We start from the raw sequence: 27,775 nt of genomic DNA on the forward strand, positions 1-27,775 counted from the left end.
TTTTTGGTGCAAAGAAGAAACCCTCCAATTTCCTCCACATGGCTTTACTTGTCCAGGTTGTTATCTTATCTCTCCCCATTCATTCCCACTTGTTAATTTCCTCAAACATCACATTCATTCATTCATTCATTCACTCCCTCATTCACAGTTGTTTCTGTAGGACCACTCTACCCCACTATATTCTCTTCTCTCTCTGCTCTTCTCTCTGCTCTCCTCTCTATAAATACACACAGCATTCATTTATAAGCATTACAAACAACAAACAAAGATAGGTATCTTATAATTCCAGCAGCAGCAGAAGAAGAAGAAGAAGAAGAAGGAGAAGAAGCTATGGAGAATTCTTATAACTTCCTTTTGCTCTCTTTCCTGGTATCATCTCTCCTAATTCTAACACCTCCGGCGACTGCACAACTGAGGCAGAACTACTACGCTAACGTCTGCCCCAACGTCGAGTCGATCGTCCGGGCCACCGTCTCGCAGAAGCTGCAGACCAACTTCGCCGCCGCCGCCGGCACTCTCAGGGTCTTCTTCCACGACTGCTTCGTCAGGGTAAAGAATTCCTCTTCTTCTTCTCCTCCTCCTTCTTCTTCTTCTTCTTCTTGTGTAAAGTAGTAACAGGGTATGTGAATTCCGAGTGCATTGGTCAGGGCTGCGACGCGTCGGTGCTGCTGCGGGCGGCGAACGGCGACGACGAGCTTCACAGCGGGGCGGACTTGACGCTGTCGTCGGATGCGTTGGATTTGATCAACAAAGCTAAGGCCGCCGTGGATAGTAATCCTCAGTGCGCTAACAGAGTTTCTTGCGCAGATATAATAGCCATGGCTGCCAGAGATGTGGTCTCCTTGGTATCCAATTTCTTTCTCTACCTTTCATTTTCTTATAACTTTATTTCCCCGGATTAGAACAGAGGATTACTTCTATCATTCTTTGATTATAATGACATCTCTCTCACTGTTTACTTGAATGGAAATTAATTAATGTAGTGCTCTCTGCTTTACTGGTTGGTGCTCTGCTTTTATATTGACTCTCTTTTCTTTTCTTTTTTCTAATCCTTTTATTGTGCGATAATGATTGAGAGCACCTTTGATGGATGGATGAATATAATTAGATACTTCTTTTATTCCTAAAGGGAGAATAAATAAAAGCATCTAAGAGACCTCTGGAATTGAATTGAGACTGGAATATATCTTCTATGCTTTTTAAAAAAGTATCCTTCATCTGTATGTAGAATTATCATCTAAGAATTTTTTTTAATTTTTTTTTTTTTTTTTGCCTTTCAGGCAGGAGGGCCATTTTATCCGGTCGAGCTCGGGCGGCTCGACGGCAAATTAACCTCGACGGCGATCGTTAAACACAGCCTCCCGAGTCCCGGATCTAATCTCGATCAGCTTAACGCGTTATTTACCGCTAATGGGCTCTCGCAGACCGATATGATTGCCCTATCAGGTTGGAAAATTCTCTCATTAAAACAAGAGATTAAGATTATATATACCTCATGAGCTAAGTAGTTGTAGTTCAGATGGCAAGTCTTAATCAATTTGCATAGAAGCAAATAATTTGATTGCAAACTTAGGAAACTCTGTACATGAACCTTGTCGCATTTATTAACTATTGTACGTAGCTCTCTCTTTGATAGGTACAGCAGCAAGATTGATTTTTATGTAACGATATCTTTGGACATTTATGTGTAGGTGCTCATACAATTGGTGTGTCACACTGTGACAAGTTCCTCCGCCGGATTTACCAATTCAGGCAACCCCCGGCGTTCAACCCGCCGATGAACGTATTCTTCTTACGCCAATTGCGTCGCTCCTGCCCGGTAAACTCTAAGCCGTCCAACTTCGCGGCGTTAGACCTGCAAACGCCGGCCAAGTTCGACAATGCGTACTACCAGAATCTACAGCAAATCAAGGGCGTCTTGGCCTCCGACCAGATCCTGTTCAGCGACCGGCGGTCACGGGGCACCGTCAACTGGTTCGCCAGGAACCAGACCGCATTTTTCGAGGCATTTGTCACCGCGATCACCAAGCTCGGGCGGGTCGGAGTGAAGACCGGCCGCGACGGCGAGATCCGCCGAGTCTGCACAGCAGTCAATTAATTAATTAATTATTCTAATTATATCTCCTATTACATACGGATGGTACTGAAGCTATCGCCTATGTGTATCAAACTCAATCCCTTCCCCGTTCTTTATTTATTGTGTCAATATCATATGAATGCTCATTTTGTGTGTACTCCGTTATAATAATATATACTTTAAATTACTTTTTTTACTATAAAAGTGTGTCAATTTTGCCTACTTATGATCTAAAACTCTCTCTTTTAATCCAATTATTAGAACAAATTCATGAGTTGTTGTTGTCCAATCTAGCAAAACCCTAGCTGTACTAATAGACAATTTGGCTGGCTGGCACGATAATATAATTATTTAATTATATATAATAAAGAAAATAAGAAGGTAGGGTAAATTTTTTTAATTTTTATTTTTATAAGTTTATTTAATTTCTCTTTAAGTATATATTTATTAGTATATGATTAGAGAAGTAGATGCCACCACGCGTAATGTGGGACCCCCCGGATTTACTTAACGAAGCATGGTCATAAGGAGCCAAAGGATGGTCCTGCTTGATCACATGAAGCTTGTCTAATTGCGTATCAGGACAAACATAATTAAGGGAAATTTTCAAATAACACCCTGTTTTGTTTTTTAGTTTTCTTCTGATCTGACCCCCACTTTTTTGTCTAATTGCATAATAGGACAAACATATTTTCCTTCTTATATACAGGGATTATGACCGTATCGGTAGCATTTCATATTCTTTTTCCTTGGAGCTTCATTGAGCTTTCGGCTTCGTACGTACTTTGCACTTTGTATTTCTATAACATCCAGAAGTTTCATCAACGTAGAGAGAAGAAAGGCTCCACACTTGACCTATAATAACACAACGCTACAATTAAAACAGATCGTCAAGCCTGAAGGAACGATCGAAATTAAGAATAACCCTATTAATTATTGACACGACCTTAAAGATTCACAAAGATAGGAAGATCGAATGTCACCCGCATAGAACAATAAAATTTTAAAATAAAATCCTACAACACCCTAAAATAGTAGCATATCAAAAATAAAGGAACATAGCTAGAAACCCCTCCCCCCTCTAAAAAGGACGGTGGCTATATCCGATCAATAATAAGAATTATTGAAAAAAAAAATCATTGAAGAGCATAGGCTACTACTGTGAATGGGTCTCAAACCCGCATCCCACTTAGTGGATTCTCACCTACTAGATAAGGAAATTAAAGCCAGCGGTAGTTGGGAACAAGTGAGAAGGGGGTCAACGGCGACGGACGGAGCAACTATGGCAGCAACAAAGGGATTGGGCAGAGGATGAGAAGAGATAGATGTAGGTAAAAGGAGGAAAAGGTGAGGGGTGAACTCCAATACAAAAGGTGGCGGTAGGGTGGCAACATAAATCTAGCATGGAAAGAAGGGTGAGCTCAAAAGGGAACTACGACAAGCGACAACGAAGGAAGAAAGCTTGGAGAGAGAGAGGGAGAGGGAGAGTACAAAGAAAAGATGGAGAAGGAGGAGGTCAAGATGGACTACAGGGGGGGAGGCAACGATTGACAAAGGAAGGGCGATAGGGGTTGAGAGAAGAGAAGAAGCATCAGAAGGGAAGAGAAAGAAGAAAGGGAAAAATTGAGGAGAGGAAGAGAAGAGGAAGCCTCTTCTCTCCCCTAGCCATTGGAGATAGGCAAAACCTTTTAAAAGGATGGGGAGTCCTGCATCGAACCCTAACAATTCTTGGGCCAACGAAAAGGGAAGATGACCTCGTGTATTTCTCTTGCCTCTACTTTAATCACTCGTTTTGTCTTTGATAAACAAAACCTTTTCTTTATCACGTCTAACAAAGATCTAACATTCCATCATTTTCTTTGCCAATTCTTCTTAGTTGCTAAACAAATTATCAAATTTCACTATACATGGTTGTCTAGCCCACCCTTATAATGATGAGACAAAAATGTGATACTCCTTTTAAAGCTCCTGAATAAGGTACCATTTCATCTTTGCTTCACTAATCGGACTCATCTGAATTAAAACCAGAGATCTCCGCACAAAAGTTCTTTACGTCAAAAAGTACTCTCCATTGCTCATTTTCTCTTAAATTATATTTGACAACTCATTCTCTAAAATTTACAATCAGGCCTCATTTTGCTTTGTCAACAACATTTGAAATAATCAAACACATCTTAATAACAATGACTTGCTTAGTCATATATGGCTATAAAATAAGAACTCTAATAAGAGTTATTTTTAAAATGCTCACAATAAGTACGAGGACCAGTAGTGACACACCAATTAGTTAGATGAAATAGCGTGCTAAAATAATAAATAGATCTAACGCTAATATTTTTAACATTCATTACATTAGTTAGGCCCTAATTTTCAAGACAATTCTGTATCTCTATCCTTCACATAATTAAACCTAAACTGAAAAGGATTGAATGATTTTTGTTGACTACATCTCATCGAGAGAGAAGACTTCGGATTAAGCTGATTTGTTCTAAATAAATAAAAATTCTCTACGTTAACTAAATAATGATTGTGTGATTTTATATCCTGATATTCCTGGGATTACATTCCTGACTTGAGATATACTAATAATTTTATCATTTCACACTCCATGTTATGCTAGATCAACAAAGTTGAACCTAAACCTTTTGGGTCGGTTTAGGTTTCTAACCGTGTGCTTCGGTTGTTGGTCATAAAATGATAAACTCGATCTCAATTGAATTACCTTTGGGTCAAGACCGCCCCAAGCCTAGTTAGAGTTCGAGCTAGGTTTTGGCCAGCAAAATTCAAGCCAAGTTTGATTGGGGTTCAGATCTTCGGACCGAATGAGCACTCCTAGCTAGAGCCGTTTATTACTCTATTTATCTATATAAAGAGAAAGTACAAAATTCTTGTTTTTTTTTTAACCTCCAACACACACACTTATCAAATATATTAGAATATAGTTGAGAAAAATATTCTGGAAGAAGTTTGACTGGAAATAAGGGAAATTGAGAAGTAGAGATACAAATTATAAGCAAAATAGAGAAATTAAAAACCTCTCCAAATTAAAGTGTTTCTTTTTAAATTATTAAATTTTAGTGGTGTTATTTTGTAAAATTTTCGCTTTATTTTATTGGTGATTTTATCGTAAAGAAATTTTCAAATTAACAAAATAAGGTGTTTCTTTTTAAATTATTCAAATTTACGGGTGTTATTTCGTAAAATTTTCCCTTTATTTTATTGCCGCGTTAAATCCACTCGACCGGTTTGAACGTTTGGCTAGAAACGCGTATTATTCACTTAAATTAGAATACTATAACATTTCTACCACACGGTCTTCATATACTAGTAGTTTCTAGTAGTTTCTAGTAGTTTCTAGAGAAAATTTCTGAAAAAAGAAAAACATGCATGCATGGTATATATCAACCATTGCATCATCATAATCATATGCCTTAAATGGCAACTAATTCTTAATAAATAACTCTAACTATAATGTTAGAACTTATCGGTATCATCTTTATTATTCTCGAAATGAAGTCTTTATTCTAGGTATAGTTATTCTTATGTTCACTTGTATTCTGAAATAAGGATGTAATAATTAACTTAGATGTGATATAGAGCGAAGAAAAAGATGGAAAAAAAAAGTATTTTATTTTATATAAAATTATAACAAATATACTTTGATTTGATATAAAAAATAGATTGATTAGATAGATTTTGATGCGGCATAAAATATAATTTTGATAAATAGTATTTATATTCTGGAACGAGAAAAAATAGTTATTTCTGAAATGAACGGGAGCTTAAAAATAAAATATTAAGGTAGACTTAGCTGAATTTATTAGTATTTTCTTATCAAATTTTTCAAAAAAATTACTAATAAAAATTAGCATTTTATTAGTAATTTATTTATTTTTATTATTCTTAAAATAATATATTTATTCTTAGGTTTACTTATTTTAGATGTAATAATTATCTTTTAGATTGATGAGATAGATTTTGATGTGATATAAAATGTAATTTTGATAAATAATTTCTAAAATAAATGGGGTCTTAAAAATAAAATATTAACTGAATTTATTAGTATTTTCGTATGAAATTTTCAAAAAAAAATTACTAATAAAAATTAGCATTTTATTAGTAATTTATTTATTTTTAAAATAATATTTTATTCTTATGTTCACTCATATTTTAAAATAACGATGTAATAATTATCTTTGATGTGATATAAAATAGATTGATGAGATAAATTTTGATGTGATATAAAATATAATTTTGATGAATAATATTTGTATTATGAAATAAGAATAATAAATAATTTCTAAACTAAATGGGGTCTTAAAATTAAATATTAAGGTAGACTTAGCTGAATTTATTAGTATTTTCGTATGAAAATTTCTAATAAATTACTAATAAAAACTACCATTTTATTAGTAATTTATTTATTTATTCTTTTATTTACTTATATTTTGAAATAAGAATGTAACAATTACCTTTGATGTAATATAAACTATAATTTTGATGAACAGTATTTATATTCTGGAATAAGAAATAGTTAAATCTATTATTAGCATTTTGGTATTATTAGGGTTTTATTTCGCTAACTCACAGATATAAACACTAAACTTATCGGTATTTCTATCCGAGAAGTAAAACGCTAATCTTATCAGTATTTTACCGACGACATTAACTACAGTGAAATAAACCATTTTTATTTTTAGTATCTAAAAAAGTATTTGTTAGGTCCTCACTAGTGGCCACCAGCTACAGCAAACCCACAAACCCTAATTAATCCCACCCAGACTCCCCTTTAGTTGCTTACAACCAGGATCTGAGCTGTTGCTTCTAAACACCACCACCTTCCACCTCTCTCACTCTCTCTTTCCTGGGAAATTAACCTGAGACAAAGACAAAGGTCTTATAGTTTATATATATATATATGATGTGAGATAAAGTAAGGGATAGCTATGGAGAAGCTCCTCCATTTCCTCATGTTCGCATCATTCATATTACCTCTCCTCACTCTCTCATCCACAGCCACTGCTCAACTGAGGGAGAGCTACTACGCCGGCAGCTGCCCTGACGTCGAGTCCGTCGTTCGCGCCGTCGTCGCCCGGAAGATGCAGCAGAGCGTCGTCGCCGGACCCGGCACTCTTAGACTCTTCTTCCATGACTGCTTTGTTAGGGTATATATATATATATATATATATATATATATACTTTTCCTAAGATTTTTCTTTATGGAGTTTTTACAAATCTACCCTCCATTTTACTTATTTTGTGATTTTATATCGAAGCTCTTATTTTTTTTTTCTATAAATCTTGTTTGACTAACTAGTATCTACTAAATTACTAAAATACTTTTACTATTTTCTTTTATTTTCTATATCTCTTCGCCATCTTTCTCGCCTACCTTCTTCGTCCGTCGCAACCGACTTTTCTCTTCTCTATAATTCTCGTTTAACTAACTAATATCGATCAAATTACTAAAATACTCTTATTATTCCGTCGCAATCAACCGTCGTCGCTGCCGCCGCCGCCACCAACTTTTCTCATCCTCTCCCCTCCCTTTTTTTTTCTTCCTCTTTTTCTTCTTCTATTTTGGGAAGAGAAAAATAGGATGAAGAAGATAGGAATAATTTAGATATTTATAAATTATTTTATATATTATAACGAAATATTTCTTTTCTAGTAGTGTCTAACTTAACTTAGGATGTTAGATAAGAATTATAGAGAAAAAATATAGGTAGGGTTACAAAATCCATCACAGTACACATAAAATATAAGGTGTGATTTTTGCATTATTAGGGTTGCGATGCGTCGGTGATGCTCATCTCCTCAGACGGCAACGACGAGTGGCGCAACCCGGACGACACATCCCTAGCGGCCGACGCGTTCGACACGGTGATCAAAGCCAAGGAGGCGTTGGAGAATAACACGCAGTGTGCTAACACGGTGTCCTGCGCCGATATCTTGGCGATAGCCGCGAGAGATGTCCTCTTCCTCGTAAGTAGTAGGAAGTAGTTTGATGATTGTTTTCCATTTCTCCAACATTCTATATCGATGGTGTGTAATATAATTCTTGAATCATTTTTCATGAAGAGTGGAGGACCATCCTATGAAGTTGAGCTTGGGAGGATTGATGGGAAGATATCGACGAAAGCTAGCGTTAGGCATAGATTACCTCACCCTGATTTTAATTTGGATCAGCTCAATTCCATGTTTGCTGTTCATGGCCTCACACAGACGGATATGATCGCACTCTCAGGTTGGGTGCCTTTTAAGGGTATATATGTCTTTTTACTCGATTTTATAAAAATAATATAAATTAAAGGGTATATAAGACATTTTACATATGTGACTAGATTAACTGATACTTTTTTTATATATTTATTATTATTATTATTATTATGTTTTATAAAAAAATAGATAGATAAAAGAGAGAAATAAAATACGAAGTAATTTACCCTTCCGATTAATTTTATTTAATATTATTTAATTTTAATCATTCAATTAGGGAAGAGAAATTAATAATTTATGAGAATATTAATAATGATTTTAGGGGCGCATACAATTGGAGTCACTCATTGTGATAAGATATGGAGAAGGATGTACAAGTTTGGGGGGAGAACGGGAATAGACCCAACAATGGATCGAGAATTTGTAACTCAGCTGCGCAAAACCTGTTCGATAAAATTCCAACCCGCAAGTTTTGTCATGTTGGACGCGGCAACTCCACTCAAGTTTGACAACTTGTACTACCAGAATCTACAGAGAGGAATGGGCGTGTTGGGCTCGGACCAGGTGCTGTACACTGACCTGAGGTCGCGTGCCACCGTCGACCTGTTCGCCGGGAACCAGACCGCATTCTTCGAGGCGTTTGTGACCGCCGTCACGAAGCTCGGGAGGGTTGGAGTGAAGACCTCCGGCGGAGCAGACGGAGAAATCCGCCGGGATTGCAGGAGGGTGAATTAGAATTGGTTGTGTAATGAGACTAGACAAAGTCTTCACTGGTAGTGTAGATTTAAAAGACAGATTCAGGCCATACCATTTCATAAAAAAGACAAACTGAACAATCAAACCCGGATGAAGCAAATACAAATGCAACCTAGGCTTTGACATCAATTTATTGTGCAAAAGTGCTCAAAAACACCAAATTGATTTGAGAAATACAGAAAACTAAATCTCAAACGAAAATAGAGAGAGAAGTTCGACAATTTGTCTACATCCACGGGCAAAACAAATATCAACCCACCAACAAAGAAGTGAATTAAAATCAACCTTTTTTATCAAATTCTGTTGAAATATAAGCTAGCCATTGGACTAGTTAATATGTTTGTTCCGTTGTCTGCTGATGGTCATCGTCGCCTCAACATCACTCTCACCATCACTGCACAGATTCAATCCCTTGTGAACTCTCGTATCTCTGAATCTGATGTTTAGCTCCTGCAAGATTAGGCCTGAATGATGGGTCTCAGAAGTAGACGCTGCTTTGTAATCTTGCAGATGAATGATGAATCTACAAGGACTTCAGTAGTTGCATCCTCGGAATTGTTCCAATTTGGGTCCTTATCACTTGATCCAGCCAGTAGCAATTTCTGTACACTATAAAACCAATGAAGGTCATGCACCTGATAATCCAAACCGAAAATGACAGAATCAGAGTTTGTTGATGTAGAATAATAATGAATGGAAAAGATTTGAGATGGGCATCTACAAATCTAGATAAAAGACAATTAAGAAATTTATTTAAATGCTTTCAGAATGGCACTCAAATCGTATCAGGAAAATTCAAATAAGAAAAAGGCCAAAATTAGCATGAACCAGAATCACTAAGAGGAGGACTTCAATAAGTTTGCTCCCAGTCACAGGACATATTTTCAATAAGTCAAAAGACAGACATTAGAGGGGATATGCATTTCATGGCTCCTACTTTTGAATCAAAATCAGGATATATGTGAACCATTAACTAGAGCAGTCCAGTATACCCATATACCACCATGAAACAAAAATATTCTTTGATCTCATCTTACAATACCTTCAAGGTGGAGGTACTTGGATCTGATTCAAATTATACAGCATAGTAAGTACTTCAGTATTCTTTTATTTATCCACTATCCATTTTTGGAAAGAAAGCGTGCAATAGGGTAAATATCAGTAATGTGTACTTAATGTTACTACCTTCTCTCTAAAGATCTTTTTGCGCTTCAATACAGCAGATCAAATAGATTCATTGTTGTATTGATACTTGTCCATCAACTCCCAGAATTGGTTGGAATAACTGTGAACAGCTTGAGGCAAAAGTGTTGAATGTGCCCCAAGATTCTGGATTCTCTAAGCCCACTCCAACTGCTATTACACTCTTATTCTTCAATAAGGAGGTGCAAACTGCAAAGGTTGTGATTGCCATGCAGTTTCATCTCCATTCCTGAAAATATGAATTATGCATTATTTATTTGATCTTTTAGTGTCTTCTAGACTATCATAAACAATCAAAGTTCACTTGAGTTTGAAAAGCATCATACAAAATATGCATGCGGACAGATTTGTATGATTAATCATGATAAGAATGCACAAGAGGTATACAATTGTTTTCCCTTCAAATTTGTTCCCCCTTCTCACATGTTTGGAGACTAAGTCATGGTTGGACCTTATAACATAATAATTGTGAAATGATCAGTGAGGTGATCTATAAGATTATTCAACCAAAAAAAAATAAAACCTAAGAGTAAGTTGCCAATTTTAAGAGTCCAGGATACTATAAAAGAAGCATCTACTTGCCTCTTTATTATTGCCTTCGATACTATAAAAGAAGCATCTACTTGCCTCTCTATTATTGCCTTCTATAGGACGCTAAAGTAGTATTCAGTTCAGTTATTGATTATTGGTAAAATAATGGTCTCATAGTGCATACTTCAATCAGGTGATAGCTCTAGCATACTCAAACCCCTAATTTAAAACTAAAAGTGAACACAAATTAACCTCAACTTCTTAAATTGCAGCTTCATTGGCAAGTTAATATGTAGCCATTCAGATTACTACCTTGTATGGATGCAGGTGTGAAATGGCAAGAACATTGAGAACTATCTTCATATCTGATATCCTTCAGACATGTAGAAAAGGAGACTAAACAAGAACACAACAATTGGCAAAACAATAAGAGAAACATCTACTTCCTCCCTTGGCAATAGTAAAATAACTTGATTTGGAAAAAAAAAATACTAATTTAGAGTATTTCATCAACCATTTACGAGAGGAGAAAAAAATAAGTCTAAAAGAGCTGGTGCTCTTATATCTAATATGACATTACCAGAGTTTGAAATCTAATCTCTATTGATGTCTCAAATCATATTTAGACAGTATCTAAACCAGCTTTAAGGAAAAGTAAGCAGCATCTTGAAAGACAAAGAAAACTAATCAGCTTTGACTGGACAAAAGTTCAGTCTGTTTTGAATTAACCAGCACGGAAACATCCCTTTCTCTGACTTCATGTGCAGCAACTAGCCACAGATTGAAATGCAAGTGTTTTGCCACCTTATATCATGCCCACTATGAAAAAGGAAGTTCTTTCAGTTCCTTCACTAAACTTATATGGAAATGCATCTAACGAGAACAATTCGAACAATAAAATTAAGTTAGGACTGCGAAGAGAATGATCTCATGAACATTAAATAAAGACTTTATTGAGATACACATGTTTTAGTAAGTTTGACGTTTATCTATGTACAAGATTAATTTCTCACTGACTTAATGAATCAACTTATATAAAAAAAGACTATTAAAACTATATTACAGGTTTCTAATATATTGAACATACAGTGAGGATATATGAACTTAATTTCATTAGTTCATGATTTTAGGCTGTCAATCTTCCGTTATTTAAAAGAACCATGCAAATTAGGTTAAGAGAAAACCGAATTATCTGCAGTTATGGTGGAGAGGTCCTTACCATTATCCAATATTTAATTTTTGTAAAGGACCAAATGCTATAGGTATGTATCACACTTGTGCATGTCTAACCATTTTATAAAGTCCTTCTAAGTATCAAGAGATGCCATGCATTATAGTTTAGGATTCTCACCGAGAGCTAACTCTTTTACTACAGTTCCTTCACCATGATTTTGTAATTGCAAAATTTAACAGAATGCAACAGCCTAAGATGGTGATGGGTCTTCAAGACGTTGCAATGTCTTCCACATCTGGCTGAGTTCCTCTACCTTCTCCATCTCTTGCATTTGTTCTAGAAACCCCTCCAGAATGCGAAATGCCCTCTCAGAGGGAACCCTTCCCCTATCAATCATCTGTTGGAAGCATCTGTAGGCCTCCGCCAACCCACCTCTGCAGCATAAACTGGTAACCAACAGATCCAACGCATGCCGGTGAGGGCAGCATCCCTTCCCTATCAGATAGTCCCATAGCTCCAAACCTAGATCAGGTCTTTTATTCTCACAGAATGTCTTCATTAGCAACATTACTGTCCTTGTCCTCGGCATGAAGCCCTGATCTATCATCCTCTGATAAAGCTTCCAAAACTCTTCCAAATGACCGATTCTCTTCAACCCACAAAACAAGGTATTGTAGCTCACATCATCGACGCCAATCCCCTTCTCCTCCATCTCATCCAAAAGTGCCATTCCAGATACCAAATCCTTAGCTCTCACATAAGCACCCATCAAGGCATTATAAGCCCCCTTATCCGGACTCAACCCCCTCTCGTGTATTTCATCAAACAAGCGGCGAGCACGCGATGGGTTCTTAACGATCCCCGCCCCAAAGATCAAGGTAGTCATAGTTTCCACGGTCGGCGAGCAATTCTTCCTCCGACTCATCTCTTCAAACAGCTCCAGCGCATCGGAGAAGCGCCCCTTCTTGCAGTACGCGTCGATGCGTATACAGTAGGTGACAGCATCCGGCTCGAATCCCCTGGTCACCATCTCATGGTAGAAGAGATCAAAGGCGTCGAGATTCCCGGATTCCTTGAAGCCCAACAGGAGCGTGTTGAGGATGCGCGTGTTGGACGGGAACCGGGAGTGGAACCGGCGGAAGACCGCGCGCGCCTGGCCGACACGGCCGCGGGCGCAGAAGGCGCGGAGCAAAGCGTTGAACTCGTCGACCCCAAAGGCGAGCCCGGCGTGAGCCCAGGCGCGCTCGGCGCGGGCGAAGGCGTCGAGGGTCTCGTCGAAGGAGCGGAACTTGGCGACGAAGGAGAGGAGGATCGAGAGGGCGCGGTGGGAGAGGAGGGAAGGGCGTGTCTGTGAGATTTCATCGAGCAGTTGGTAGGCGGGAGGGAAGAGGCGGGCGCGGGAGAGGATGAGGATGGTGGTGGAGAGGGAGGAAGGGGGAGGGGAGAAGGAAGGGAGGGAGAGGGCGTAGCGAAAGAGGGAGAGAGCGTGGGAGGTGGGGGAATGGGCCGAGTGGAGGCGGGAGAGGAGGGAATCGAGGAGGGAAGGGGAGGAGGAGAGGAGAGGAGGAGGGAGGATGCGATGGAGGAGGGGGAGGAGGGAGAGGGAGGTAGGATGGGTGATGATGAGATTGGCGAGGTGGTCGACGGAGGGAGGAGGAGGAAGAGGGGTGAGGAGGAGGAGGAGTTTGGGGAGGGTTTTTGAGTTCATCTCCTCTCCTATCATGTCATAAGATGCATTTGCTCAAATAAACACTTTTATAGAAAACTTAAATTTTAAAATTTGAATTTTTACAAAATCAAACCTTATATTTTATCTATTTTATAATTCACACCTAACCCTACCCTTATTTTCTCTTATAATATTCTCATTTAACACACCTAATGTTATTTTAACTAACTAACGTCAATTAAATTACTAAAATATTTTCACCATCAATCTAATTTTATATATCTCTTCACCATCTTTCCCACCTATCTTCTCCACTATCATCACCGCCTGTCCTCATTTTTCCCCCTCCTTATCCTCCTCCTTATCTTAATTTTGATATTAAAAAATCATGTATATATATATAAGAATTATACTAAGTGTAATTTTTCTTTTATATATATATTCCCCGCCCCTAGAAAGGTGTTGGGTATTGTCGAGATGTAGCAGTAACTCTCCTTTATAGTCGTGCAAGTGTGTAAGTGGCATAATATTATACAACACATTAAGTATAATAATGTTGCTCGCTGCTATGCGGATGCCTCGAAGCTTTATAACGCTGGTGACAAAGAGCCAGGCTGCCTTCTCTACGGTGCAAATCCGTAGGGACAACGATATGAACATCTCATATTTAGAATTGAACTATGGAGCCACTCCTGCATGGATAATTAGGCATGATTGCCCTTCCTCTAAATTTTTGATACATATTAACTTTCTAAGCTAAGAAAAATCTCTCACCCATTAATTGTGTTAATGGAAAATGTCAAATAATTATTCTACCTTCAACTTATCTCTCTTTCTTTCCTCTGAAATAAGAGTAAAATGATTCCTAAAGAGCCTAAAAATCTAACTAAATAACAAACAAAAGAGAAATTTTGAAAAAAAAATTCATAATTAAGGGGGCCAATGTATCACAAAAACTAATAAATGAGGAGAATCTATGTGAAGATGAACAACAGTTCAAAAGTTTTAGATGTAATTAATTATCCTTCAGTATATTAACAACTCAACTAGCCAATCCCCAACAAAGCCAGATAGGTCAAGAAGCATTTCATTAAGCAAAACAAAAACTTACAATCAAGAAAATGGAACCATAATCATTAGTTCAAGGGTTGTTAAGCTCCCAGTATAAAATGAATGAACAAAATCAAACAAAGGATTTTGAAACTTAGATATTTTCTCCAGTAAACACTAAAGCTTGAACCACACGACCAATTTTATAACTCAAGTTGCCTTACTTTAGACTCTCTCCCTCCTCTGCTTGAAGAAAGTCTACAGAAGTAGTACCCACATAAGTTTACTATCAACTTTGTCAGTATTAGCATAAACTCAAACGAGATGAACAGCTCATTCTTTCAAGAGAAGCTCTTTGATGTGTAACTAGCTACAGTGCTCTATAGTTCGCCCCTTCTGACTTCTGAGCTTCAACTCTCCATTTTAACTTCACCTTGATGTCTACTACTTCATCAGTGACTACATGAAGAAGAATACAACTCTCTGGCAGTTCTTATGGTGGAGCTCCATCTTCGATTTACTCTCCCGCTTATCATTCCTATGGAGATAGCTTATTGTACCAAAAATTTTCAGCAATCCCATACTCTTCACAGATGTGACCACTGAGACAGTCCCCCCTACCGAGTCGCATAATGTTTCAGTGGCTAATTCCCTTTCGCCCTGAACTTTCCTCATGGACAAAGATGGAGGTAATACCTACAAGGCAAAAATTAGGTTGTATCCCAGCTGAAAAATAACTTGCTAGCCTAATCCTCTAACCTTCACATGTTGATATTTCATTAATTCTTCACACACACAGATAGTGAGTGATGACAACCCGATACTGAAAGAAGTTTACTTCACTGTTAGCATTATTCTTTCTTTAATTCCACTTCAACCATAAGTGCAGCCGCCTATGCTTCGGCTCAAATGGTTATAGTCACGCTGAACTCGTCACGGTTCCCCTTCTTCGTTCACCAAAACTCCCCACAGGAGCATTCCCCATTTTTGAAATGGTGGAACCTCATATTGTCCCTGACAACAATGTCAATGTTCTCGACCTTTGATGCAAGGCACATAACCAGATGACAGTCCTCACAAATCCTTAGGTTCTTAACAATCCTAATTGTAATTCCAACACCAGTCGTCAGTAACCCAAATGCCAATGCCAGCTTCTCACTATGACCCTTCAGCAGCCTTTCCTTATCATCATCACTAACATCATAAACGACTGAACTTAAGACTGGCACATAGCCCACTAGCTTCAACTTCCTAATTAACTCCTCCAATGCTTCTTTTATCTCTTGCGACCTCGGATGGGAGCTGTCTCCTGCAAAGAACTCATGGACTAACCCATCCTTACTTTCTACCCAGCTTGCAGCTGGATTCTTCCTCAACCCCTTTCCCCTCATCAATTTCCTAACATGTGACACTTCATCCCACATCCCTGCCGATGCATATATGTTCGAGAGCAACACATAGTTCCCAATGCCATGGGGTTCCAGCTTAAAAAGCTGGTCTGCGGCAATTTCAGCTATTTCAGTCTTCCCATGGATCCGACAGGAACCAAGCAATGCCCCCCACACGCCACCATGAGGTTCTGCAGTCATTGACCTCACAAGTTCAAGAGCTTCTTCGACCAGTCCGGCCCGGCCAAGCAAATCCACCATGCATGCATAATGATCTGCAGATTGGGCTATCCCATACTTGTCCCACATTTGGGCAAAGTAGAACCGTCCCTCCTCCACCATCCCTGAATGGCTGCAAGCTGCTAGGACTCCGATAAACGTCACCCTGTTTGGCTTCACATCTGTATGCTCAACCATGTCACTAAACAATGCAATTGCCTCACGAGCTCTCCCGTGTGATGCAAGTCCCACGATCATTGAGCTATATGTATAAACATTTCTCTCCTCCATTTGATCAAACACCTTCCAGGCTTCATCGATGAGCCCACATTTTGCGTACATATCCACCATCGCTGAACCCACCACCACATTCTTTCCAAGCCCATGCCTATCTGCTATCCCCTGGATCCACACAGCGCGTTTCACAGCACCCAGCTGCCCACATGCTGAGACAGCCCCAATCAATGCGACCTCATCAATCCCAACGCCTGCCTCCATCATCCGGTCAAACTTCTCCAATGCCTCCTTGGGCATCGCATTCTGCGCATACCCACTGACCATTGCAGTCCATGCCACCAAATCCTTCATGGGTGACCTCACAAACAGCCCCTCGGCAGAACCCATATCGGAATTTTTGGAATAAGCAACAATCAACGAAGTCCAAGACACGACGTCCCTCACGAGCATTCCGTCAAACACCTTCCTGGCAGAATCCAGATCGGAGCACTCAACATACAAGGAAATAAGAGTGTTCTGGACGAAGAGATGGGCGTCGAAGCCACCAAGTACGATGGCCTGCGCGTGGACTTGGGTGCCAGTTCCAAGATCGCAGGAGGCGGCGGAGGACTTAAGGAGGGCCGAAAAGGTGAAGGGAAGGGGAGAGAGGGGCGGGTCGCGGCGGCGCATGAGGGAGAAGTAGTGGAAGGCGAGGTGGCGGTGGGGGCCGAGGAGGGAGAAGGCGCGGATGAGGGTAGTGAAGAGGAAGGGGTTGGGGTCGGGGACGGAGGAGAAGAGGAGGAAAGGGTAAGGATGGAGGAACGGGTGGCGGAGAGAGGAGAGGCGGCGGAGGAGCTTGGAGACAAGGAAGGAGCTGCCGTGGAGGCCGAGGCGGAGGAGGAGGGCGTGGGCTTGCTTGAGGTGAGGGAGGGAGGAAGCGGAGGAGATGGCGGAGAAGAGAAGGGAGGTGAGGGTGGGGAAAGGGAGGAGAGGAAGAGGAAGAGGAGAGGAGAAGAATGGTCGGGGGATGGGGATGAGGGATTGGGAGAAGTGCACCATGTCATGGCGTTTTGCTCCTCTACGACGACAGAGTCGAAGTTGGACAGAAGAATGGAAGAGAAGCTATTTTTATTTTATTTATTTACTATATTTTTCATATAATTATATTATTTTTAGGGACATTTGCATATAACACCTTCTTTTTTAAAATAAAAATAAAAATAAAAATTCTAATTTATTATCCTATATTTCTACTATTTATAAATTTAAGTCAATGATTTAAAATCATTGCAAATATGGGTAGAATTAGATCTGAACTAATACTATTTGGACACATAAGAATATTTTTCTTTAAAATACCATCTTTTTTTTTTATCTTCTTCTGTCTTCCTCTTTTTATAATTGCTTATTCCTCTTTGTGCAAATTAGATCCGATCAAGAAAAGGTAACTTCATCTCCTTCGACAATTCTCTCTTCTCCTCCACAAATTAGGTATAGTTTGGGTTTGATATTTTTGTTTATGTATTTGCTTTAGTTTTTCATTTAGGCATAGCTTGTGTTTTTGGGTTTTAGAGAGGCTAATCAGGCTGCTAATTATGATAGAACCATAAGTTATGGTTATACATAAGATGGGAGTTTTTCTCCAAATCTTTTTTAGTTTTTGGCCTCCGATTCTAACAGAGCCTTTTGTAATCGTAGAAGTTAATCTATAATATCTTTTTTGTTTTTTAAAAAATATGAACTAAGCTAATCTTAAATATACATCTTATTCGAATTTACTTATGGATCTTATGTAGAACTTGGTCACTTGTATGATAGTGGTTTAATAAATGAAACATTATTTCATAGTAGTAATCCAAACTTGTTGGGGCAATGGTTGGATACAAACCAATTAATTATTAAAAAGAATTTTCATCCCTTAATAAATTAAGGGGTATATAAGATATTTACATATGTGACTAGATTATCAGTAAGTAAACTAGAATTTAAGTATTTTCTTATTACTTATCCTTATAACCGCTAAGAGAGAGAAATGAAATGGACTAATTTACCCTTACTATTTAAAATGGTGATTAGTTTTTCTGGTTCATATGACTAATACTTCCGATTAATTTTATTTAGTATTATTTAATCTCAATTATTGGATTAAAAGAGACAAGTTAATAGCTCTAACTATGCTCGAACGCCCTAACTTGAGAACAATCTTTATCAAGCAGTCTTCATTCAATGACATTTGAACACTGTCCAAATGACTTTCGAACACAACACCGAAGTCATTTCGTGTTAGGGTTATTTGAATATTTTTTTAATTTGTGGCTAGCCTCTAAATATGTGGAACACATTCACTCTAGGATTATAGAAGAATATTGATATTTTCTACCTATAGCTTTCTTCTCATCTCTCCCAATCTTCTCCTTTGAGTCAAGCCGAAGTCATTCCCTTCCTTCTTGACTTTCGATCCCTTTAGTCCACTAGGGCTGGCCATCTTTAACCCCCTCTCAGACCCTAGCGGTCGGCTAGCTCCTCTCTCCTCATTCGTTGATCTCCCTTCTTTGGGGTCGACAATTTTCTCCCCATTCTTTCTTTCTAAATCACAAATCTACCCCCACATCATTACCATCTCTATTAATTCCATCATCAAATCGCCACTACCATCTCCACCCAAAACCTACCATAGCTCGGTCGCAAAAGGAATCCCAAGTATCCTTAGCAACTTCACATGTACATATTTGACGAAATTCATCAAGAGTGGCGCCAGTAAGAATTGCATTAATAGTTTTACTATTCCAGCCATAGTTCATAATCATATTTATTTCACTTATTTGTAGGTTTCACTATTTCTTTTTGATCAACTATCATTATAGGAGATGTCTAACAAAACACAACAAACATCTAAACTCTTTCATGAGGTCTAATTTGCTATAGCCCTAATAAAAACGCTAATCAGTTCAGCGTTTTTATCATTAGATAATTTTTTTCATTAACTGCTGAAAGATTAAGTTAAAAAGATTTATATACATAAAACACTAAACTAATTAGCATTTTAGGACAACACAAAAATGCTGAACTAATTAGCATTTTTGCTTAAAAAAAATGTTGAACTATACGCTGATTAGTTCAATGTTTTAATTAAAGCTTAAAGCTATAGTAAATTAGATCTCATTTGATAATAAGTTTGAGAGATAATCTACTTCAGTAAAAATAAATTGGAACATAGATAATTTGGTCAAAAACTCCAAAGCTCCACATTATATATATATATAGTATTAAATATACACTCTACTCGATCTAACAATTTGACAACTCGATAATTCGTACACATGAAGCATCATAATATTGTGTTTATCATCATAATATTATGGCATGATCAACATAATCAAACTAAGCATACAATACATGAAGCATGAATTTCTATGACAAATAAATTAATGAATGTATAAGCAAGCAAGCAGTAAATGATATGTGAATAGATATACATCACAATACGACTACAAATAATAATTCTAACATTAGTCAGGAAAGGTTTTACTTGCTTCAGATATGTTTGTTTTATCTCAATCTTAGTCTATTATTTGAATGCCTCATTTTTCATCATATGGGAGCTGAATCCAAGAGATAAGTTTGATTATTTCCATTGAGCATTCACCATACTCACCATTAGGGGAAAAGAAAATGACAAAAGCCACTTCAGCGACATACATGCATATATATATATAGGACATACTGCCTTATTTCCATTGAACATACTGCACTTACTACTATATGCATTAAAGGCAACCCCCTCTACTTGCTCTTCAATATCTTTATCAGTGCTACTTCCCTTTGTTGCCAATAAATAATCCCGATCTCTCCTCTATCTGATTTGCTATTACACCGTGTAATGCTGCTGGATTGTTTCAATGTCAAGCCCTTTCAGCTTAACTACTGATTCCACATGGCCCTTTAGAGTGTGCAGCTCTCTTAGCCTGCGAAATTTTCACTAAAGAATTAAGAATATATTCCGTTTTGTAAATAGTGTTATGGCAAATGTGAGGAAAAAAAATCAAATTGGAAAGTGCAATTTTGAATACTAAGTAACTTGTTGGTCATTGTTTTGACTTATAGAGACAGTATCACCGGTAACGGAGATAAGGAGGGCGCCCCTTTAATTGTACGCATAATAAAGTCGAGTGTAAGTTTAGGGCTACTAACCTCGCAACCTCAGCTCGCCGTTTGGCCTGCTCGGCAATTTCAGAGAGCTCGCGGTAGCTGCTTTTGTCAGAGAAGAGTGCAGTAGTCTCAGGAGGTTGGAGACCATGAAGTGTTCTCTGTGCTAGAGCCCATTGAGCTTCCCTTTCTTCTCTACCATAATCCTTCTTGGTAGTAAAGGCAGTCTACAAATTTCAAAGATATCAGCATCACAAAAAGAAACCAAAAATGGCACCAGACCATAGATGATAGATTAATAGTCAAGTAATTAGATAAATGTATAGAGATTTGTCTTACCCTGCTCTGCAAGAGGTTATCCCATGCCCTTCCACTTAGGGCGTAGCGAGTGCCAAATTTTATCCAGTCGAGTGGGAAGAAGAAAATAATGCTGTAAAGCCATATAACTCCAGCCCATCCCCAACCAATGCCTTTAATTTTCGCAAATCCCCAGTTTGCATAGATTGCTATGAGAGTTGCAACCTGCATGCCAAAAAAAAGTACCAGTTTCCTCAATCATGCATTTCTCACAACTATCTTAAGAGGAGAAATTAACAAGCATATAGATAGCCCTTAGAATGAAGTAGGACAGAACAATTTCTCTCTTTCACTGGCTTTCATTTTGCAATACTTGCAGAAATTATATGCAGTAGTTAGTGATCTTGATGTCTTTCAACAGAAAGATAACATATGGTTCTACATGGATATTAGAGATAATTGACTAAATGTAAGTGAAGAACTTACAAGTTGAGCGATTATGAATGCGCTGACTAGAAGGAGCCCAGGGCGTTCAACAAAGGACCAACTGCGAGACCGAGTGACAAAAATAAGAGCCTGGCTCACAATGCTGACTTGCAGGTAAAGAGCGGACATCATTTCGTGATCGCTGTTCCGCAGTGACCTTACATTAAATTTGTTCTGTACGAAGACATCAAATATGAAAAGGTGTAGGTATAATTGCACTGAACTGAAATAGAATTCTAAATATCCTACTCTAATTTATAGTAAGGGATGGAATGAAATTAACCAGTTGACAAAATGCAACCAAATGAACAAAATTTAGTAGCTCAGGCTGTGATTTGCTGAAGAATCATCCTGATCAAGATCGTATAATAGGATGAAGAATGCTCACCGAGAAGAAGTCAGTCTCTTTCATAGCCCAGAAGAAGATGACAGTCATCAAAGCCAGGTAACTGCCTAGAATAATACCAGTAGCAAAAATTTCTTTCAGTTTCCAGCTATCAGGTAGTGGCGATGGTTTCACTCTATCTTTTGAGATTGTCATGATTGTGCCTGCACTTTGAATTCCAAGTATGTAAGTTGTGCACAAGAGCATGAAGAAATTGTCCAGACAGTGTACCAGATAGTTTCAGACATTATATGAGTAACAATAATCATATGATGACTCACCATCATTAAGGATGGCAATGATTAGAACCATGAAAGGCGAGAAATCAAATTTCCATATCAATGCAATAAGCATAAAGCCAAGCTGCAAAACATTCAAAATAAGCCGCAGTCGATACAAGTACATAAAGGCCAAAATACTCACAAGCAAACAGATCAAAATAGTTTAGATAGTACTTACCACAATACGGATGGTAATTGAAACTGCATAAATCTGTAAGCAAAAAGGCACAAAGAGAAATTAGACATGAAGAAGCTGTAGGAAAATGAAATTGAATATCTAAACAAAACATACAGTGTAGTTCTTCATCCGCTGGAAGATGCATCTGCTGGTAAGGACAGCACTGATGATGACACTAAGCCCAGGCTCAGTAAGAACAATGTCAGAAGCACTTCTTGCCGCATCCGTGGCATCAGCAACTGCAATTCCTATATCAGCCTTCTTCAATGCTGGGGCATCGTTCACGCCGTCACCTGTCATTCCACAGATGTGCTTCTTTTCCTGCAGCCTCCTCACAATTTCATACTTATGCTCTGTGACAATTTAAAGATCATTCAGTATCATTACAAAATTTGCATGCCAAATTTATTGGTCAATGGTATTTATATAAACTAAAACTCACCTGGGAAGACTCCTGCAAATCCATCAGCCTTCTCAATCAGTTCGTCGACAGGAAGTGCATCAAGAGAAGCATCCTTGTTCTGGCCAAGCAATGAAGAGGAAGGATACATGTTTGTTCCCATTCCAAGCCTTCGGCCTGTCTCCTTAGCAATAGCAAGTTGGTCCCCTGAAGGAAGACATCAACATTAAAGATCAAGTGATCAGTAAGGAAATAGTTGCCATGGAAAGACCAAAGAAGGCTTAATATATACCAGTAATCATCTTAACATTTACACCAAGATTTAATGCCCTGCGAATCGTCTCAGCGCTATCATGTCTTGGGGGGTCAAAGAGGGGCAACAAGCCAACAAATTGCCAAGGCCCCCCTGCACTTTCCTTGCTCTTCTCTGGGACTTCCTATCAAATAAAGCAAAGTAGAATTAATAATACAACTTTGAATTGATCATAGAAACAAGAGAACAAGCAAGGATAGGATTCACAAACCTGTCTTGCAACAGCTAGAGAGCGAAGCCCCCGTTCTGCAAACTTGTCAATCACATTGTGAGCCTTCTTCTTAATATCCTCCTTGCAATTGCAAAGGTTCATAATCTGTTCAATCACAGTAAGGAAAAAAAAAATCAGAAATCAAATCAAAAATTATTTTTAGCATCCAAGTATTAACAGCTAGCATACCTGCTCAGGAGCACCTTTACTTACGCGATGCCACCTTCCATCAGCATCAATGTAAGTCAGAGCTGTCCTCTTATCCACTGGGTTGAAGGGAAAGAAATGTACTTCTGTAATACCGGCTCTTGCCTGAGTAATATATGATCATCAACCTAGTTAGGTACACAAGGATGGAGCCAGTAGAGAGCTAGAATTTTGGTCTAGGAGGGCAATTATATTGGTAGCGTAAAATTAAATTTCAAAATAGAGGGTCTTGATCCAAGAATTAAGAAAGATAGTTAAATTTAAAGAAATGAAATAAAGAGGAAAAACAAATTGAAACCTTCAAAAGTTGTATAGTCATTGCCTTCATCATTACAAGGCATGTTTCGAACAAATTCTAGATGGAGTCAATTGAGTTTACTTGGAAATGAATTCTGCTGTTCAGAAAATAATGAAACTGAAAAGAAATCTATCTAATCTTGCTGTTTGGAACGAGGTATAAATTCAATATATGTTCCTTTTACCTATTTTATGCATGAGCTTCAAAAAGAATGTGACAAATTAAGGGTTACTTTTGAGATTTGGAAAAAATAATTTAAGTGGCAAATGAATTTCATCCAAATCTGACCTCAAATCATCAAATTTCAATAAATACACTGAAATCCATCCAAATCCACTGAAATAAATTGAAATCTCATAACTTAATGGTTCCAAATAACGAATTTGATGAAATTAGAAATCCAAAGCAATTGAATTCTACCGATTCGATGATTCCAAACAGGGTGTAGCTAAAATGAGTTTTTTTTTTTTTTCTCTCATTATCTCTCATATTTAAATATATTCCTAATTTCTATTGTAAAAACACTCCGAAAGATAGCTTATGTGTTTTTTTTTTTTTTTGAAGCAAAGGTCATTGACATAGCTCATGTAATAATTCTTAGTCTGAATTAGCAAAGTTATAAACTGGCAGACCATGGATTTCGTACCTCCTTTGGATCTGCGAGCATCCCGACCATCGCCGCATCGATGGCGTCCTGGTTCTCGGTCCTCGACGCCCTGGCGGCCAACAAGACGACGTGATCCTTATCGACACCTTTCGTGAAAACCTCGATGAGATTCTTATCAACGCTGAGCTTGTTAAGCGTGAGCGTCCCGGTCTTATCGCTGCAGAGCACGTCCATCCCCGCCATCTCTTCAATGGCCGTCATCCTCTTCGTGATCGCCCCTTGCTGCGAGAGCTTGTGGGATCCGATGGCCATGGTGACCGACAAGACGGTGGGCATGGCGATTGGGATTCCTCCGATCAGGAGGACCAAGAGGTTGTCGATCCCGCGGCGGTAGGGGCGGTGCTGGATCGGGAACATGACGATGATCTCGACGATGATGCCGGTGGCGATGGAGCAGATGCAGAAATTCCCGATGGAGGTGAGGACTTTCTGGAAGTGGCCGACTTGGTTGGTGCTGTCGACGAGGTGGGCGGCCTTTCCGAAGAACGTGTGGACGCCGGTGGCGATGACCACGGCCTCGATCTCGCCCTGCTTGCATGTCGACCCGGAGAAGACCCCGTCCCCGGGGTTCTTGGTGACCGGGAGGGATTCGCCGGTAAGCACGGACTGGTCGATCTTCAGCGGGTCACCTTCGAGGAGGCGGGCATCGGCAGGGACGATGTCGCCGAGCTTGATGCTGATGATGTCGCCCGGAACCAGAATCGCAGCTTCTTGCTCGCTCCACAGCCCGTCTCTCAGCACCTGCAAATAAGAACGAACACAAGTAAGTACTCCTAATACCTACTTAGTAGTTAGTAGGAGATGCGTTTATTACCTTTCACACCCTATCTTCTGTATTATTTATAAATTTAGCCAAAAAAGAGAGGAAATTTTCAAATCACGCCCAATAATTTATAACAATAATTGAAAGGAGCATTTGAGGGGTTTATACATGTTCATAAGAAATGGGATTTTTAGTGGTATATTTTATCTATTTTATGATTTACACCTTATCTTTAATGATTTTTTAACCCGACTCCTTATTTTTCCTATAATTCTGGTTCAACACCGTAATGTTATTTAATGTCGACCAAATTACTAAAATACCTTCATTATTTTCTCTCATTTTCTATATCCCTTCATCATCTTTCTCACCTATGTTCTCCATCGTTGCTGGCGTCGGTGCCACCTAGGGGTGAAAACGGGTCGGATTAACTCCGACCCGACCCGCTATCTGACCCGACTCGGATCGGATTCGGATAAAATATTTCTATCCGACTCGGATTCGGATTCGGATACGGATAGAATTTTTGAAAAAAATTCGGATACGGATTCGGATACGGGTCGGATAAATTTTTCGGATTCGGATACGGATATCGGATATCCGTTTAACCGTATATTTTTTAAATAATTTACGGTTTTTAGTTTGCTTATTTAAATAGTAAGTATTAATATTATTACTAATAATACATTATATATTATTTATAGAGATTAATTTCTCTAATTTTATATATTTGACATACAAAAAAATTATTTGTTATAAAACTCTTAATAATTTTGTGTTAATTATATTTAAATAAAATATTATAATTATTTTAAATTTAATCAATATCCGATCCTTTATCCGAAAATTATCCGTATCCGTTTAGTTAGAATATGGTTTTAAATTTTGCTATCCGTCCAATATCCGTATCTGAACTAAAAATATGGATCCGGATATGGGTTGAGCACTATCCGATCCGTATCCGATTCGTTTTCACCCCTAGTACCACCACATTTCCACCACTTTTCTTCTTTTTTGGGAAAAGAAAAGGAGCATGAAGAAGAAAGAAGTAATTTAGGTAATTATGAATTATTTTATATATTATAGGAAAAATATATTTTTGTTTAATTACCGTATAAGTTAACAAAGGTGTTAAATAAAAATTATAGAAAAAAATAGGAAGGGTCAGATTACAAAATCATTAAAGACGGACTATAAATTACAATATAAGTAAAATACATAGTATGATTTATGATCACCTTTGTCTTTGGGGCGAGATTGGCCATGAGAGCAGCTGCCGCATTGCCAGCGTTGTTCTCTTCAATAAAGGAGATGGTAGAGTTGATGACCAACAAACAGATGATACCCACAAAGTCCTGCCAGTCCGGTGGCTGCCCGCCACCGTTGGCCAAGGCGATGGCCATGATGGCCGCCATCTCCATGACCCATGACAGTGGATTCCACATAAACCCCAGGAACTTGAGAAATTTGCTCTCCTGAATCTCAAAATAATTATCAATATTATTAACAATAATAATAGAGAGGTATTAAGATTATGTTACATCTATAATTATTTTTTACTCATATATATATATATGTATATATAATAGGAATATTTTATAGATGAAAAGACCTTTTTCTCCTCTAGTTTGTTGAGTCCAAAGATTTGAACCCTTTGAGCTCCTTCCTGGGATGAGAGTCCTTCCTTGGTGCATTTCAACTGCTCAAACACTTCCTCCATGGGAATCCTCTCCTGGAAATACCAACATTAGCCATTAATTTTCTCTTAAACAAAATCTAACCTTTCTCAGCAGATTACATGAAATAGATTATATGAAATAGTTAGCATTCTAATAAAAAATATATATACATCTACGGTTAGAACGAAACAGTTTTTGAAAGATAAATGATTCAATAAGAACTATTAATTTCTCTCTCCTAACAAAATGGTTGAGATTATATAATACTAAATAAAATTAACCGGAAGTACTGGTCACTTTTTTAAATTGTAAGGGTAAATTAGTCTATTTTTTTAAAGATATAAACAAAGTGGTATATAAATTTCTTCGATAAGCAGTAAGGAAATACTTAAATTCTAGTTTACTTACCGGTTAATCTAGTCGCATATGTAAAATATCTTATATACCCTTTAATTTATCAACAAACTATTATGGCTCTTTTTAAAATGACAAAACTACCCCTATAGGAAGAAGATGGGGTGATATCTATACTCCATTACTCCTCCATCAAGCTCTCTCTCTCCGAGATCTCAAAGAGGATGGAATTAGTTCTGGAAATTAGTAGACTCACCAGATCGACCGTCTCATTCTTGATCTCCTCGAGACTAAGTGCGTTGTCTCCTCCCATCTTCTCCTCCTTCTTCTTCTCCTCCTCCTTCTCTCGTTCTCTCTTTATAATAGGAGTAGTATTTAGTAGGAAGATATGGATAGAAGAGAGAGAGAGAGATGGGAGAAGGTGAAGGTTTCGCGAGCTTTATATACTCCCTGAGAACACAGCAATGGTTCAACTTGGCGGACCCCACGGCAACCAAAGGGTGGACCCCTACAAGCTCACCGAATGACGTGGCTGTAGGTCCCGCCGTTGGAGGCTTATGTTATACGGACACGCGTGGTCGGACCCCATCGGCTAATATGCACGGTGG

At 38.3% G+C, this 27,775-nt stretch overlaps 5 protein-coding genes across 10 annotated transcripts; 2 read left to right on the top strand and 3 right to left on the bottom strand.

The window, feature by feature from the left end:
- Nucleotides 1–246: 246 nt before the first annotated feature.
- Nucleotides 247–2,281, top strand: LOC140760103 (peroxidase 16-like). The gene is made up of 4 exons (XM_073096916.1): nucleotides 247–549; nucleotides 648–845; nucleotides 1,281–1,446; nucleotides 1,692–2,281. Exons 1-4 carry the CDS (start codon nucleotides 331–333, stop codon nucleotides 2,096–2,098), a joined length of 990 nt encoding a protein of 329 aa, XP_072953017.1. The 5' UTR covers nucleotides 247–330; the 3' UTR covers nucleotides 2,099–2,281.
- A 4,742-nt stretch (nucleotides 2,282–7,023) lies between these two features.
- On the top strand, nucleotides 7,024–9,181 carry LOC140760245 (peroxidase 45-like). Its single transcript, XM_073097117.1, has 4 exons — nucleotides 7,024–7,242; nucleotides 7,865–8,062; nucleotides 8,159–8,324; nucleotides 8,619–9,181. Exons 1-4 carry the CDS (start codon nucleotides 7,024–7,026, stop codon nucleotides 9,029–9,031), a joined length of 996 nt encoding a protein of 331 aa, XP_072953218.1. The 3' UTR covers nucleotides 9,032–9,181.
- Nucleotides 9,182–9,333: 152 nt separating this feature from the next.
- On the bottom strand, nucleotides 9,334–13,670 carry LOC140760243 (pentatricopeptide repeat-containing protein At3g61360). Of its 6 annotated transcripts, none has more exons than XM_073097113.1 (3): nucleotides 12,138–13,670; nucleotides 10,238–10,484; nucleotides 9,334–9,654 (listed from the first exon to the last, which is right to left on the bottom strand). In XM_073097113.1, the coding sequence occupies exon 1, from the start codon at nucleotides 13,666–13,668 to the stop codon at nucleotides 12,211–12,213; it is 1,458 nt and encodes a 485-aa protein (XP_072953214.1). In that variant the 5' UTR covers nucleotides 13,669–13,670; the 3' UTR covers nucleotides 9,334–9,654; nucleotides 10,238–10,484; nucleotides 12,138–12,210. The 6 variants fall into 6 exon arrangements, with proteins under 6 accessions (XP_072953214.1, XP_072953213.1, XP_072953212.1 ...); XM_073097112.1 differs by having other exon boundaries at nucleotides 9,334–9,661; XM_073097111.1 differs by having other exon boundaries at nucleotides 9,334–9,687.
- A 1,030-nt stretch (nucleotides 13,671–14,700) lies between these two features.
- On the bottom strand, nucleotides 14,701–19,616 carry LOC140759904 (pentatricopeptide repeat-containing protein At5g44230). The gene has a single exon (XM_073096596.1). The coding sequence runs from the start codon at nucleotides 17,559–17,561 to the stop codon at nucleotides 15,633–15,635; it is 1,929 nt and encodes a 642-aa protein (XP_072952697.1). The 5' UTR covers nucleotides 17,562–19,616; the 3' UTR covers nucleotides 14,701–15,632.
- A 452-nt stretch (nucleotides 19,617–20,068) lies between these two features.
- On the bottom strand, nucleotides 20,069–27,560 carry LOC140759903 (plasma membrane ATPase-like). Its single transcript, XM_073096595.1, has 16 exons — nucleotides 27,424–27,560; nucleotides 26,747–26,866; nucleotides 26,373–26,609; nucleotides 24,351–25,112; nucleotides 23,389–23,511; nucleotides 23,200–23,304; nucleotides 22,968–23,112; nucleotides 22,718–22,882; nucleotides 22,390–22,628; nucleotides 22,276–22,308; nucleotides 22,098–22,179; nucleotides 21,820–21,980; nucleotides 21,432–21,605; nucleotides 20,988–21,170; nucleotides 20,694–20,875; nucleotides 20,069–20,467 (listed from the first exon to the last, which is right to left on the bottom strand). The coding sequence occupies exons 1-16, from the start codon at nucleotides 27,478–27,480 to the stop codon at nucleotides 20,371–20,373; spliced, it is 2,865 nt and encodes a 954-aa protein (XP_072952696.1). The 5' UTR covers nucleotides 27,481–27,560; the 3' UTR covers nucleotides 20,069–20,370.
- Nucleotides 27,561–27,775: the final 215 nt, after the last annotated feature.

This window comes from Typha angustifolia, chromosome 5, assembly GCF_048772165.1.
Source record: "Typha angustifolia cultivar Huaian chromosome 5, ASM4877216v1, whole genome shotgun sequence".
NCBI lineage: Eukaryota > Viridiplantae > Streptophyta > Magnoliopsida > Poales > Typhaceae > Typha > Typha angustifolia.